General features: G+C 44.2%; 1 protein-coding gene across 1 annotated transcript in view; it reads left to right on the forward strand.

Moving 5' to 3' along the window:
• The window catches only part of LOC121358005 (transcription factor RFX3-like), a 96088-nt gene extending 80192 nt beyond the window's left edge, over positions 1-15896 (forward strand). Inside the window, exons 7-10 of the mRNA XM_041475834.1 lie at positions 6163-6284; positions 14191-14303; positions 15108-15223; positions 15713-15896. Of these exons, the coding sequence (XP_041331768.1) occupies positions 6163-6284; positions 14191-14303; positions 15108-15223; positions 15713-15896 (535 nt within the window). The remainder of the gene's footprint in view (positions 1-6162; positions 6285-14190; positions 14304-15107; positions 15224-15712) is intronic.
• Positions 15897-16212: the final 316 nt, after the last annotated feature.

Below are 16212 nucleotides of genomic sequence, written 5' to 3' on the forward strand. Positions count from 1 at the left end.
ATCCAAAGGTTGCTGAGTCACAGCTGTGATCAACATAAGCTATGGGAGTACTACTTCTGTATTCCAATAAGAAAATTAAAAATAGTACATGTAAACTACAGATGATAACAGTCCCATCTCCTAGTTGAGACAGTAGCTTGGACTCAACAGACACAGATCAAGCCATTTAAAGCACCTTTGTACTGGAATTGAAGAAATGCACAGGTAAGGACTTGCCTCACCTATATAGGTAATAGCCCTGGCTTTCAACTGTAGCTGCTATATGGCTCAGACTTCCAAATGGAAGTCTGGTTTGTGTTTAACATACTGGTGCTAGATCGTTTATGGGAAGTGTCTTGGTTTGAAAGACAGGTGTCTGCTAAGGAAAGCAGGAGCCTCCCTTGGAATGGAAAATATGATCCACTCCCCTCCAAATTATTATAATTTTGAAATTAAGGGGCTTTCAGGCAAAGATATGAGAAAAGGAATAACAGTTCTTTACAAGTATGTGTATGTATAACGAGACAAACAACAACAATGGTAACAACAACAAACAAAGAACAGAAAACCCAATAAACAGTCTCTTCCCGCTCTTTAAGCACTTTCCCCTTTGGTGTAGTTATGGCTGCAGTCGGCAGGGGAGGTGGTGGCTCCTCAGCTGGGCAGGGCAGGTGGTGATGATTCCCCTGTGGCTGCAGGGGGCGCTGTGGTGCGAATTTTGGCCTTCTCCCTCTCACGTGAATGGGGGGGTGGGGGGGGGGGGGAACAGCTGCCACCCTTGGGCACAAAACAAAACAAAACAGATCAAAAAACCCCAAAATGGGATGGGATAATAAACCGTCCCCAAGACAGGAAGGAAATGCCAGGATATTTAAATAATTGAATCACAGAATGGTTGAGGTTGGAAGGGACCTCTGGAGGTCATCTTGTCCAACCCCCCTGCTCAGGAAGGACCACCTAGACCAGTTGATCAGGACTATGTCCAGATGGCTTTTAAATATCTCCAAAGAGGGAGACTCTACCATGTCCCTGGGAAACTTGTGCCAGTGCTCAATCACTGGATATTTCCTGATGCTCAGAGGGAATTTCCTATGTTTCATCTTATGCCCATGGCCTCTTTTGTTTTCACTGTGCACCACTGAAAAAAGCTTGGCTCTAACTTCTTTTTATCTTCCCTTCTAGGATTCATATACACAAGTAAGATCCTTCTGAGTCTTCTCCAGGCTAGAGTCCCAGCTCTCTCAGTCTTTCCTCATAAGAGAAATGCTCCAGTTCCTTAATCATCTTGATGGCCCTTTGTTTGGGTCTCTCCAGTATGTCCATGTCTCTCTTGTACCGGGGAGCTCAGAACTGGACACAGTACACCAGGTGTGGCCTCACCAGTGCTGAGTAAAGGAGAAGGATCATGCCTCTCCACCTGTTGGCAATGCTTTGCCAAATGCAGACAAGGGTACCACTGGCCTTCTTTGCAGCAAGGGCACAATGCTTGTTCATGTTCAACTTGATGTCCACGAGGACTCTCAGGTGCTTTCCTGGAAGCAGCACAACCCTTTGTAATATCAGACACTCTTCCCAGTTTTGGTGCTGTCTGCAAAGTTGCTGAGGGTACACTCTGCCTGATCATATAGATCATTAATGAAAATGTTGAACTGGACTGGACCCAGTATTGACCCTTGAGGTACACTGCTAGTCACTACACTTTTTGCCACTGATCATCATCCTCTGGGCCCAGCCATTGTGGTAGGTTGACTGCCAACTGCTCACCAAGTTGCTCGGTACAAGAAAGAAAAATACCACAAAATGCTCATGGGTCAAGATAAGGACAGGGAGATCATTCAGGAATTGCCGTCACAGGCAGAACAGGCTCAACTTGGGGAAATTAATTCAATTCATTGTCAATCAAATTTGGATAATGAGAAATAAAAATACATTTAGAAAACCATTCCTCTCAATTCTTGCTTCTTTGCAGGCTCAACTTCACTCCCAACTCTTCTAACTCCTCCCCCCCAGCAGCACAGAGGGATGGGAAATGGGGGTTGCAGTCAGTTCAGAATGTATTATCTCTGCCTCTCCTTTCTCCTCACCTGCTTCAGTGTGGGATCCTTCGCACAAGAGACAGTCCTTCATGAACTTCACCAGTGTGGGTCCTTCCCATAGACTGCAGTTCCTCATGAACTTCAGCATGGGTCCTTTCCATGGAGTGCAATCCTTCAGGAACAGACTGCTCCAGCATGGGTCTCCCATAAGGTCACAGGTCCTGCCAAAAAACCCTGCTCCAGTGTGGGCTCTCCATGGGCTGCAGCTTCTTTCAGGCCACACCTACCTGTTCTGGTGGGGGTTCCTCATAGGCTGCAGGTGGATCTCTGCATCCCCATGGATCTCCATGGGCTGCAAGGGAACAGCTGTTTCATCATGGTCTTCACTATGGGCTGTAGAGGAATCTCTGTTCTGGCACCTGGAGCACTCCCTTCTCCTCCTTCTTTTCTGATCCTTGGTGTCTGAAGAATTTTTTCTCACGTATTCTCACTCCTCTCTCCCAGCTACTGTTGTGCAGCATTTTTTACTCTTTTTAAAATATGCTATCACAGAGGCGCTACTAATGTCTATGATTGGCTCAGGCTTTGGCCAGTGGTGGGTCCATCTTGGAGCTGGCTGAAACTGGCTCTTTCTGACATGGGGACAGCTTCTGCTGTCTCCTCTCAGAAGCTACCGCCACAGACCCCCACTACCAAAACTTTGCCACATAAACCCAATATAGCCATTCAGGCAATTCTCAATCTATCTCAGTGTCTGCTCATCCAGCCCATATTTCATCAATTTTTCACCTCATCTACCAGGCCAGTCATTTCATTGTAGAAGTTTATCAATTTGGTCAAGTGCGAACTCCTTTTGGTGAATCCATGCTGACTACTCCTAATTGCCATCTTCTCCTTCATGTGTTTTTAAATGGTTGCTAGGTTTTGCTGCTACCTCAACTTCTCAGGAACAAGGTGAGGCTAACCAGTCTATAAAAGCTGTTAAAACTGTTTGACTCCTATAATGTCACATGTAATAATGCTGGAATTAAGACTTTTCCCCAAGATAAAGCACATTGGAACAAGTGGTAGCATAATCCTGGCTTCTAGCATCTAGATTTTTTTTTTGTGTGTGAAAGTTCTTTTTAAACCCTAGAAACTCAAAAGACTGTTACTTTTATGCATTCAAGACACTTTGGATTCTACTTAAAGAGCTGAAAAAATGGTGAAATAATAAATTTTCTAGAAACTAGTGGAACTATGTGAACATACTGATTTTGATTTAAAAATAGAAATTGATCTTCTGCCAGACATTTTTAGAGTATAATGAGACTAAAGTTAAAAATTCTTTAAAAATTAGGTTTTTGGATTGCAAAGAGATCTATCAAGTGACAAGAAGTTTATCCATAAGAGTTCAATGTCACTGTTGATCAGGTAGGAGAAAGGTAGGGAAAAGTACTGGAGCTAACTACAAATACAATAATAGGCTACAGAGCTACAAATATAGGTGTAAAGAATATAGAGAATATATAAAAGAAAAAAAGGCAAAAATCAATTCAGCATCACTGTGATACTAGAGATTAAACTATAGCCTTCCTAAAATTGATTACAGTTGTAAAATTTATTTCTGCAGGCCTGGGATTTTATCCTGGGCCTTTACAATAACTAAACTTCATATAAAAGTCATAGAGATTTAGATGATGACAAAAGTTTTTGTTTTCAAGTATTCTCATTCTTAAAGTTATCATACTCTATGTTAATCAGGCCAAGAAGTGTCTTTTGGAAAAGTATATTTCTTGTTTTGGTTCGACACTGGCCAAATGCCAGGCACTCATGAAAGTTGTTCGTTTACTCTCTCCTGCTACAGTTGGGTAGAGGAGATGGAAAAAAATTAACAAACGGCTCATGAGTTAAGGACTGGGAGAAAAAAATACTTTAACAGCAAAACAGTTTCAAATTTAAAGGTATAAAGTAAATTTATTATTAACAGAGTCAGAGGAGGAAAATGAGAAGTAAAATAAGCCTTTAAAACACCTTTTTTTCCCCCCCCAGCCCCTCCATCCTTCCCACCAACAGCACAGGAAGACAGGGCGTGAGGGGCTTTGGTCAGATCATCTTTCAAGATCTTTTTCCATTTGATCAGGGAGAGCAGTTTTTTTCTGCTATGCCATGGGGTCCCTCCCACAGGCAAAACCATCATCCCCAAACTGTTGTCGCATGGGTAATTTGTCCACGGGGTATGGTCTTTTAAGGCTAGGCTGCTTGAGTTTGAAAGCAAGGGCTCTCTATTTCTGGAAACAGGGGCCCTCTCTCTCTATTCAGGTCTCCCACTAGACCACAGCTTTCTCTAACATCCACCCATTCTGGCATGGGCACTTTTCCCACAGGCTGCGAGCGGACCTCTGCATCCCCTGTGGACTTCATGCATTAAAAGGGGACAGTTTGTTTTACCATAGTCCTCATCACAGCCTGCAGAGGAATCTCAGCTCCAAAGCTTGAAGCACCTCCTCCCCCTTCTTTTCCACTGACCTTGGTGCCGCCATGTTGTTTTCTCTCACATATCCTGAATTCCTCCTCTTCTCTGACTAGAAGAAAAACTTCTGCTTGTAGGTACCATTGTCAACAAGTTCCACCAATTCAAAGATTCTTGGAAGATCCCACAGTGCCGAGAAGTTGATCTCGTGTAGGTTCCATGTCAGAGAATTGCTTGTCATGCTTCTGCTGCTGGCCAGGCAGCCCTGCTGCCATTGTGCAGGCAGTGGCGGCTGCTGCGGCGCTGACTCTATTTAACACCTCCCTTCATGTGGGGCACTGGGAAGGGGAAGCTATCGCTGGCACTCCCGCCCTTTTCACCCACAGTGCAGTTGGCTAGGGGCAGCCAGGCAGGCAAGGTTGGCCACGAGCCACACTAGGGATGGCAGCGGCTGCAGCAAAAAACCAAGCCATGCCAAATCAACACACTTGTATATCACATGTTCTATGTTATTGTATAGTTAAATATATGTCTAGAATGACCAGAAGCTTGGATGCTTGCTTCTTATGGGAACTTTCTCATAAACTAAAATCTAAATAGCTACATAGGACATTTCTATTATCTGTTGAATAAGATCAAAATGGGAACATGCTCACATCTGACTCAACTACTTCTTAAGAGGAGCATTTTCAGAGTGGAATTTGTTGATGTTTCTAAAGTTAAAACAAAGCTTTACAATGTGCAATTTCAGACTTGAGCAACAGTTCACATGCATTGCTTTCTGCATTGAGGTTTGTCTAGTTTTCTTCTGGCTACAAAGCTACTTCAAAAGGACAAAGGTTCCAAGTTCTTATCACTAAGAGCTATGGCAGAATTAATTTTCAATTGTGTTGAAGATGGCAGGCAGAATCTTCAGCCTGTCAATGTGATGGTTTTAACATCTGACCACCCTAAACAGAACTCCTATTTGTATATTTGTCCTTTTTATCCTTTATAAAAGTTTTTGCAACTTAAATGATGAATAGAATAGAATATTTCAGTTGCAAGGGACTTTCAACAATCATCTAGTCCAACTGCCTGACTACTTCAGGGCTGAACAAAAGTTAAAGCATATTATTAAAGACATTGTTCAAATGCCTCTTGAACAGGGACAGGCTTGAGGCATTGACCACCTCTGTAGGAAACCTGTTCCAGTGTTTGACTACCCTCTCAGTAAAGAAATGCTTCCTAATATCAAGTCTGAACCTCCCCTGCTTCAGCTACTTAGTTTAAGTGGCCTTCTCAGACCTTCTGAGCTTATGAGAGGTTTGTTATGTTAAAATTATTTAAATTACTTTGTCTTCATACAAATGAATCACCCTTCTTTAGGTGATTAAACCTTTATTTTTGAGCTACTTGATTCCTGGGAAGACAAGTCCTTTGGAAAAGGAAATATTATGTTTCTGTTTAATGTAAATGAGCTTTAGATGTTAGTGGTATCATTTTTAACCAAATTCCACAAGAAATTGGTAGTTGTGCTGTGACATCTGCTTTGTGAATTTTATGTGTTGCTAGTGTTCTACATTTCCTTGCTACAATTATTCTGTTACTTTTTTCTTTTGTGTGAACTAGCAAAACTGTATATTGAGACTCAGAAATCAGGCACTTACAAAAAAGTGATCCTAAAGAATGATTTTGTATTTGATAATTTTGTAGGTACAAGCCTGTGCAGAAAGTGGACGGAGTTCCAGATAGTTTCACAGGAAGTGGTCAACAGACAGGCACATCTGCTGAACAAACTATAATTGCCCAAAGTCAACATCATCAACAGTTTTTAGGTATGAAAAGATGTTATACTGTCGTCTCACTGATAATAGAACAAAAAGATACTCATAGGAGCTATATGTTTTGTATTGCAAGACTTCTGCAGTATTTAATATTCATCATGCAGATATAAAACAAAAATTGTGCAAAAATCTATTTGCATGGTAGATTTAAAATATATTGCAATGCAGGTGTGGTGAAGACTCTGAGGCAAACTGCTCTGGCAGATGTGCTCTGGAGTCAAGGATCATGCCGAGGGACTGTGGAGAGAGTTCCTGAAGTGGCAGGACCTCAAAATTAGCACCGAGAGGTTCCTCCCAGCAGGAAGCACTGAAGCTCTGACCCAGAGGCAGCTTTGACTCAGCATGGATGAGGTCAGGAGTGATGAGGTCCACTCCCCACCCTGTAACACCCCAGACACTTAATGTACGGGGCTAAACTGAGGTTCCTTTGCTTTGGGTAGACGCGAGGGAGAAATACCAACCAGATATTCTCAAGAGGTAAAAATCCTACAAAGGTTTACTGGCAAAAAACAGAAAATCAAGAAACTTTGGCAAAACATTTAGTACAACATAAAACACTTATCATGGCATCATCTTAGCCCATTCAACTTAGCAACCTTTAAACCCATTTGATGTTACGTTCCATGAGAAGAAAGTTAGAAGAAGAAGAAAGGGAGGAAGACAGGAAAGATATCGCAAGAGTCATATAGCTACCAACTCCTGGGTTCTAGCAATGTAACAGATAGAAAATTCCAAGATGAAGGTAGGGTTAAAGAACAACATGCTTGCCTTGTGCTCAGCCTTCTTAAACCCTTGGCCCTTCATGGGCCTTCCTCCCAGGTGGGACTTCCAGTTGATCAGCCACTCAGGGGCTGGGTTAGGCAACACTTGGGGGGCTGCCTCCAGTGTGCTATGATTGACAGAGACTGCAGGGCTGGGGGGTATGAGGGGCAGGGCACCACCTCACCCGAGCAAGGCTGGACCCACCCACTACTACACACATTCCAAGCATCCCAAAATGTCTCCAGACATTGATCTTTCCAGTCTCTGACACACCCCTACAAAAGCAGCTCCTAAGGTACAAAGTAGGTAAACAGGGTGGGGTGTGGCAGTTCAGGAAGGTAGAATGCAGTCACCCACCAGCTCGAGAGGAGAGCTCAGGTGGTGGTCATTACCTTCTCAGAAGGAGCTCAGCTATGGTATCCACTTGGAGGGGAGCTATGTCCTTTGGACTTGCCAGAAAGGATGTGGTGACACAGAGCTGCCACGAAAACACGCAGCCATCTAGGTCTTGGGCTACAAGGAATGCCAGAGCCTGGCACTGGTACTGGATGGCAGTAGAGACAACAGCTGTGTGAGGTGTGCTGAAGTGGATTATCTGCTCAGCCCAGGGGCAGATCTAAGAGAGGAGGTAGAAAAGAAGTATCAGGGACTCTGAATGGTCGAGCCACTTTCTACCATTCCTGAGGCAAATGCACCAGCTGGCCACACCACAAGAAGAAAAGGATCCCTTACACTGTCACTACCAGGCAGAAGGAGGGGACCTAAGAGATGAGAGGGAATGGAAACATGTGTCTACTCAAGGCAATAGGCAAATCCCCTCCTGGCCTACCTCGCCTTCCCAGCTGCAATACAATAAGTATGAGGCTCTAGAACTTGAACACCAGGCACAGAATCATCAACGTTGGAAGAGATTTCCAAGATCATCTAGTCCAACCATCAACCCATCACCCCCATAATCACTCTTAAACCATATCTCCAAGTGCCATATCCAGCTGTCTCTTGAACACAAATACAACATGGGCACACTACAATATGGACAAAGGTCTGTCCAGGTTGGAGGAGTTGCCTAGGGTGAGTAAGTTTACCCCCTGCATCACAACTGCCTCAGTCAAGAAAAAAAGAGCAATTGTCATTGGTGACTCCTTTTTGAGAGGAACAGAGGCCTGATATGCTGACTGGACCCAACCCATAGGGAAGTCTGGTGCCTCCCTGAGGCCTGGGTAAGAGACATTGACCAAGAAACTCTGTAGCCTGGAAAAGGCCTCTGATTAATATCCATTACTGGTTTTTCAGGTGGTCAACAATGAAGTAAAAAAAAACAACATCTGAGGACAACAGACAGGAGCCCCAGGGCTTTGGGATGACTGGTTGAAGGATCTGGTGCAAACAGTTTTCTCCTCTATTCTGCCAGTTGCAGGGAATGATGAGGGTAGAAACAGGAAAATCATTCAGATGAATACCTGGTGCTGAGCCTGGTGTCACCAGCAGAATTCGGGGTTTTTTTTGATCATGGGTTGTTTTACATGACACTGAGCCCGCTGGCAACAGCTGGGGTACACCTGTCTCAAAGGGGGAAAAGGATCCTTATTAGTTAGCAGGGCTCACTGAGAGTTTTAGACTAGATTTGAAGGGAATAAAATCAGGAACACTAGAGATAAGCCTAGAGGTGGCATGCCATTGACAGATGGTGTGCTAAGGAGGTCCCTTCAGTCTGTAGTCTTGATAGAGGTAGGAGATGGAGATCCATGCAGTAGCAAGGATGCATGGGTTATTGATGTGCTAGAAACCACAGAAGCAGATGAGAATGGTCAAGCAGAAATTAGAGCTTCTCCCCCTGAAAAGATAGTGGATCAATAACACAAGTTAAGTGTATTACATCAATGCATTCAGCATGGACAACAAACAGGAGGAACTGGAAGCCATGGTGCAGCAAGAAAACTATGACATAGTTGCCATCACAGAGACAAGATAGAACTGTCATAGCATGGCGTCCCCAGCTGGGGACGCTATTAGCATTGACTCCATGATTCCAGAAGGCTAATCAATCGCTTTGTTCTACTATACTTATTAAGAAACCCATCGCCTTTACAAACAGTCCAACACAGGTTGTCCTAATTGGTCCTTTAATTAAAACCCCATCACCATTGGCTAATTAAGAAACCACCCTTTGGTAAACAAATCTCCATAACACATTCCATATGTTCACAACAACAGGTGCAGCAAGTGAAGATAAGAATTATTTATAATTTTTTTCTCTGAGCTTTCTCACAGCCTTTACCAGCACAGTGCCTGAGAAAGTTGTGCCTGCTGCTCTCTGTGGAGAGAGCTGCAGCCACAATTCACCCTTTTGTGTTTAAAGAAAAAAGGCAGTGTTTGTAGTCCTCTGCAGGGCCCTTTGCAGGAAGGAGAACAAACACAGCTCAAGAGGTTCCCTCAGCAATCTGCTGGTTGTCAATCAGAACCTCAATCAGATGCTGACTTAGAATGGTCAGGGAGATTCTTTACCTGTAGAATATCTATCATATCATTAAAACAAGGTTTACAATATTAGAAAAGCAAACAGCAATGTCTCTTTGGAGAATGCAATGAGTGATCATTGTTTTAAAGTCCAAACACTAGAGTTTCAGAAGGTCCATTATCTGAAGATGTTGATCTTTGACATCACTGAATGTCCTTCTTGGTCCTGAAACAGAGAACAGCTGAATCCTGAAACAGAGAACAGCTGAAGAAGGTTACTAACAACAATTAGAAATCAATCAGATAATGCACATAATCAATAACAGATATGACATTATATAATTATCAGGCACTATAGCACTGACTGTCATCCCAGAGTCTGCAACAGCTGATAAACCTCAAATCAGCAGTTAGAAATCATGTCCGGATATGATTTTCCAAACTTCCTTTGAAAGTAGGCTCAGCTGTCATATACATATGTGGCCAAATTGCCAAGACAAAATGACTTGAATCCTTTGGATGCAGAAAACATCTGGGTTGATTGTCAATCAATCATCCCCATCCAGGTAGAGTAAGGACCTGGCCACAGCCCAAGCTCTAATTGGAGGGTGTCATTTGACACATTTCTAAAACAGGGTTCTTAAGAAAAAACTTATGAGTGAATAAATGGTTGAGTGAATAAATGGTTGAGATATGCTTTATCTTATTTCTATATATGTTTCTGTGTAAAACTGTTATCAAATTCAGAGGTACTGATAAAATCTCTGGAATGCCATGGCCACAGCCTTTAATTCAACCACTTGGGCCGAAGGTGACTCGTGGCCTTCCAGCACATTGAGCTGTCAGTGAAGACGGTAGCTCTTTCGTTTTGGGTTTTTTTTTTTTTTTGTTGTTTTTTTTTTTCTTCAGAAGGCCAGCAGCGGCAGCGGGCCATAGGACTCAGCCCCGGTGGGTGGGGCGGGGGACCTGGCCCCAGCGGGCAGGCCAAGGGACACAAACCCGGCGGGCGGGCGGTGACTGCCGCTGCCGAGCCCACATTCATTTGGCTCGTTCCCTTCCCCCAGCTTTGTACTGGTGTAATTTGGGGCCCCTGGATCTGGGGTCCCTGGGACAGCCCATCCCCGGACGGGCGATTCACTTCTGCCTTCTCCTTCGCTGCCCGCCCCCACCAAGCAGCCAATGTCTCGGCAATCCCCCCGGCGTTTCACCCTTCCCCCGCTCCTCCCGGGCATGGGCCAGGCCACAGCCTCTCGGGACCCCGCTCGTCCCGCCCTGCGAATGAGAGCGGAACACACGGGGTGCTCCAAGGCACGGCAGGGAAGGTGCTGATTCCAGGGGAACGTTGGTCTTCAGATTTCGCAGCACGGTCGGGCCGGCGCCCAGCTGCGAGGTCACGCCCCTTCTGAGGGACAGGTTGTTGGTGCTTGCTGCTGTCCTTGTCCGTGTCCCCTGGCAACTTGAAGGGAGCAGTGGGGGGCGGACCAGCTGGGAGCAGCGAGGCAGGCTGGGGATCTTCTTCAGCGCCACAGCTTGCGTCCCAGATGGGAGCCGAGCTGGCTGGAGGCGGCGGAGCATCCCCAGCCGGCGCTGTGGGCACTGCTGCTGATGAACCAGCTGCTGGCTGAGGTGCAGGGGGGCTGGATGTGCTCTCCAGCGCGGGGGGGCTGGCCGCTGTCGCGGAACCGGCCGCCTCCCTTGTCAGCGGCGGAGGCAGCTCCGCCCCCTCCTGCAGTTCAGGGTGGGGGAAACCCAGCGGCGGGGCCGATCCACACGCCGCACGGGGCGGGGAGGAGGCGATGGTCCTTTTCGCGCTGGCGAAGGCAAAGGGGCAGGAGCGACCGTGGCTCCCGTCGGGGTATCTGCTGACCGTGGAAGCGGAGCTGCTGAAGGCTTCGGTCCTTCCTGCGCATGCGCCGGGAAGTCAGGCGAGAGCTGCTCTGGGTGCGCTGTGAGCAATTCTGCCCTCCCTCCCACGGTGCGGGGGGGGGAGGGGGGAAAGGAACCAGCGGCGGCTGTCCGTTAAAGGATCGTTCCCCGGCTGGCTGTAGCGGAGAGGTTGATTGCCGCCCGCCCGGGGGGAGGTGCACCTCCAAGTTCAATTGGGACGTGCCTGCTGAGGTGGATTCGCTTTCCCATGGGGTCCGGCCCCTTAGAGCTCTGGAAAGCATTGACCAGATCGGTAGTAGTCGAGGTACACTTGCATCTCCCCTCCTGAGTCCCTCCCAGAGACAGAGACCCAGTGAGTCCCAGGCCCGCGGATCCAGTGAGGTTTCCTCATCCACAGGGAAACCATGAATTTTGGCCCAACTGAAAAACCTGTAGAGAACCTCTTCTGACATAGGGAGTCTTATGACGAATCATAAGTTCCCACATTGCAAGAGTTTCCTCTTCTGACAGAAAATCGGATGCCCATTTCTGCAGGCACCTTTTCCAAACCGCAAGCCCACCCCGGGTCGCGGGCAGTGCTATTGTTGGGAAATCTGTTCCCCGCCCCAGCCCTTAGGCTACGAGGCCAAAACGCGGTCCCAAGGGACAGATCTTCTCCAGGAAGACTCGGGGAGAGGTTAATGTTACCTTTCCGGGGAAGCCGAAGGTGTCCGGTGACGAGCGGGCTGCGCGGGGCGCCACAGGTCCTAGCTGGGGTCTGACGGCGTCCTGGCGAAATTCCAGTGAAGTCCCGGCGGGGTCCCGGCGGGGTCCCAGCGGGGTCCTGAGGCGGCTCCACCCAGCCTGCAACTCCATGAAGGGCTGCCAGACGCGATTTCTATGAGGGGTCAGCAGACCGCTCCGTGTTCAGCCTCGGCTGCGAACTTGGCTGGATCCATTAAGGTCCTGTTTCTTCGGCCTAGGCTGCACTGAGCGTCGGGATTCACCCGACCCCCAGTTCGTCAGCCTTAGCTGCAAACACTTCGGGATCACCACTTGTCGTAGCATGGCGTCCCCAGCTGGGGACGCCATTAGCATTGACTCCATGATTCCAGAAGGCTAATCAATCGCTTTGTTCTACTATACTTATTAAGAAACCCATCGCCTTTACAAACAGTCCAACACAGGTTGTCCTAATTGGTCCTTTAATTAAAACCCCATCACCATTGGCTAATTAAGAAACCACCCTTTGGTAAACAAATCTCCATAACACATTCCATATGTTCACAACAACAGGTGCAGCAAGTGAAGATAAGAATTGTTTATCATTCTTTTCTCTGATCTTCTCACAGCCTTTCCCAGCACAATGCCTGGGAAAGTTGTGTGCCACTCTCTGTAGCCAGAGAGCTGCTGCCACAATGGAACAAGTCACACAACTGATGCAGATGGTCTTTCAGGTCCTTTCCAACCCAAACCATTCTATGATTCTATAACCTGATCTTCTTCTATGACAAGGTGACCTGCCTAGTGGATGAAGGAAAGGCTGTGGATATTGTCCACCTAAACCTCAGTGAAACCTTTGGCACTGTGTCCCACAGCATTCCCAGAGGAAGGGGCTGTTCATGGCTTGGATGGATATACTGTTTGCTGGGTAAAACACTGACTGGATAGCTAGGCCCAAAGAGTGGTGATGAATGAAGTTAAATCCAGTTGGTGGCTGGTCACAAGTGGTATTCCCCCGGGCTCAGTATTGGGGCCAGTCCTGTTTAATATCTTTAGCAGTGATCTGGATGAGGGGACTGAATGTGCCTCTGTAACTGTGCAGATGATCCCAAATTGGCCAGAAGTGTTGATCTGCTGGAGAGTAGGAAGGCTCTGCAGAGGGATCTGGACAGGCTGGATAGATTGGCCAAGACCAATGGCATGAGGTTCAACAAGGTGAAGTGTTGGGTCCTGTATTTGGGTCACAACAACCCCATGCAATGCTACAAGCTGGGGGAAGAGTGGCTTGAAAGCGTCGGAAAAGGATCTGGGGGTGCTGGTCAGCAGCCGGCTGAACTTTAGATGGCAGTGTGTCTGGGTGGCCAAGAAGGCCAATGGCATCCTGGCTTTTACATTTGCTAATGTAAAAATGCTTATTGTGTTATTGCAGTAATTGTACACTTTGTTTTGAATTCATATATTGGGGATTTTGAAGCATCTCATCTTTTGGCACAACCTTGCTGTTGCTACAATCATTGGGAACCTTTGGCTATAGTTAGCAGGTTTTTGAATTTTCCTTTCCACTGTCCCCCTAGTTGACAGTGCATTTTCCCCCCCATACCAGTATATCTGTTGGAAACACTTATGAGAAATAGTAAAAGCGCATATTGGCTACAGTTGAAAGGCTTTTAAATGTCAAGTAAATATATGCTGCTGAGTCTACTAAACCCTAACATGCATGTCAATGCAAAAGCTCTTTGGTTGATCAAAATAAAACTATTACATTATATTGATCTCTTATATACTGACATGAATATTCTGAAAATTAGTCTTATCTTTTTTTTACATACAGATACAATATGTATGTGTAATCATTTTTATCTGCTACCTCTTAAGAATAATTTAGCATCTTTTGTTTTAAAAATAGCTAGCTGGTTTGCTCACAATTTTATTGCAACTTTAAAACATATTAAGTATGAAAGACATTCCTTTTTGGGCATTATGACCTTCTAGACTTTATTTCTTTACATCATCCTTAAATGTTTTCTGATCAAACTGTAATTGGCATAATTTGCAATATCTTTCTTCTGTTATGTTGTCATGGAAATAGATGCATCTCGAGTACTTCCAGAGTTTGGAGAAGTTGAAATATCTTCTCTGCCAGATGGTACTACCCTTGAGGACATAAAATCACTGCAAAGTCTTTATCGAGAACACTGTGAGGTAAGAAAAGTCTTTTCACAGAAATCATTATTTGAAAATTCATGTCTTCTAGTGAGAATCAGTACAACAGGGTGACTAACACAAAACAGATTACAGTCAGCCTACTTGTATCTTATGTGATTCTCAAATATTTTGCTTATTCAGAAAGGACATTTGCAAACAGACCCCTGAAATTTTTCTCTTAACAGGAAAAAAAAATAACATGTAATAGAATACTGATACTGGAATGTAATCATGTGTAGCTTTTGAGAATTTTAGATAAAACAAACTTTAGATAATATATATTCAGAATTTTGCTTTTTTAATATGAGTTGAAATTGTATTAAATTATTATTTGTAATGTTTATGTTAAAAACAAACTAATTTTTTTCTTCAAGTTTTAAAGAAACAGGTTGCTTAAGAACTTAAGGCTGAATTTTATATTGAATAACGTGTTTTAAAATTATTGTTGAAGGTGCTTTAAAGCATGTAATGAAGTAACAAAATTAATGAAATAGGTTTCCTTTGTGTTTTCAATAGTGTTAAAAGTTCAGTTTAAGTGAATTCACCTGATATATGTGCTTAGGCTCTTTTCTGGAGGGTTGATCTTAGTCACTTGGCCTGATCTTAGTTTCTGGTTACACCAGTCCGGACAGCTGGAAAAATTTTTGCTACAAAGTTATTAAAAAGGATATTATATGTTTATTTATAAGCATACATTTTAATATTTTTTCTGCAAAATCACCAGGGGTAACTATACCCCTGGAAAGAATTGTGGGGAGAATCACTTAGAAGACTTTCTGCACTGATTTTATATTTCTTTAGGCAATAGTGGATGTTATTGTGAATCTTCAGTTTAGCCTGATAGAAAAATTGTGGCAAACTTTCTGGCGCTATTCTCCCTCTGCTCCAGCTGATGATGCGGCTATTATTGAACTGAGGTCAGTAAATGTATGTTTGCTTACTGTTCACCATCATGATATAACAGCAGGAGTCAAATCAACAGAAGACTTAGTTTTACATATAGGCTAAGAACCTTTTCTGATATCAATAGTTTTTCAGGTTAAATTTGTGTTGTCTGCTATTTGATATATGGGGTGTTGGTATATGTCGAACTGCAGCCTTGAAATTATTGTATACATCTATTTTTTCCTTTGGATTACTAAATTCAAAGTATCTTTTCACAATATGTTGTCTGGTCTGTTTAAATTGCAAGGACCATTTTTATCATATCTCTGCATTATTTATGGTCTGGAGCAGAGCTTTGGAGGCCATTTTCCCCCCCAGTTTCATATGACAAAGTTAGAGTTTCAATTGGATGTAACAGAGGCATCTATAAAGTTTTCATTAAATAATCTATTTCAAAATGCATTGCACTTTTCTTATCTGTATGTGAATGCATTTCCATTTGTTACATTTATTCACAACAGCAATCTGAGTGAAATAGAAAGTCGACTTCCGAAAGGAAAACTAATTACTCTGTGCAAAAATGAGTCTATTCTGAAATGGATGGATAACTGTGACCATGTGATGTACCAGGCTTTGGTGGAGATTCTCATTCCTGACGTCCTTAGACCTATTCCTAGTAAGTTAAACACAGATAACATTTCATAAGACTGTCTTTTGTTTTGTTTTATGTGGTGAGATTTTTGAGCTTCGCGAAACTTTTGGGAATGATTTCAAAAGATCTAAACATCACGTGTGTGATCTTTCCTTAACTCTGTTGACTAGAAAGGTGTACCGGAGTTGATGTAAGCATTGTATTTAAAGAAAAGCAGAGTGGATGTTTAAGTGTATTTAGGAAAGCCTATAGAATTTTTAAGAATATATTTTCTTATGAGTTATGCCTTTTTTAACTGCAAATTCTAAGTTTTTATTAAAGATAAAAATGGCTTTTTTAATATACTAGTTCTAGTCTAACTGACAGCTG

Source organism: Pyrgilauda ruficollis, unplaced genomic scaffold, assembly GCF_017590135.1.
Source record: "Pyrgilauda ruficollis isolate IOZ18807 unplaced genomic scaffold, ASM1759013v1 scaffold364, whole genome shotgun sequence".
NCBI classification, from domain to species: domain Eukaryota; kingdom Metazoa; phylum Chordata; class Aves; order Passeriformes; family Passeridae; genus Pyrgilauda; species Pyrgilauda ruficollis.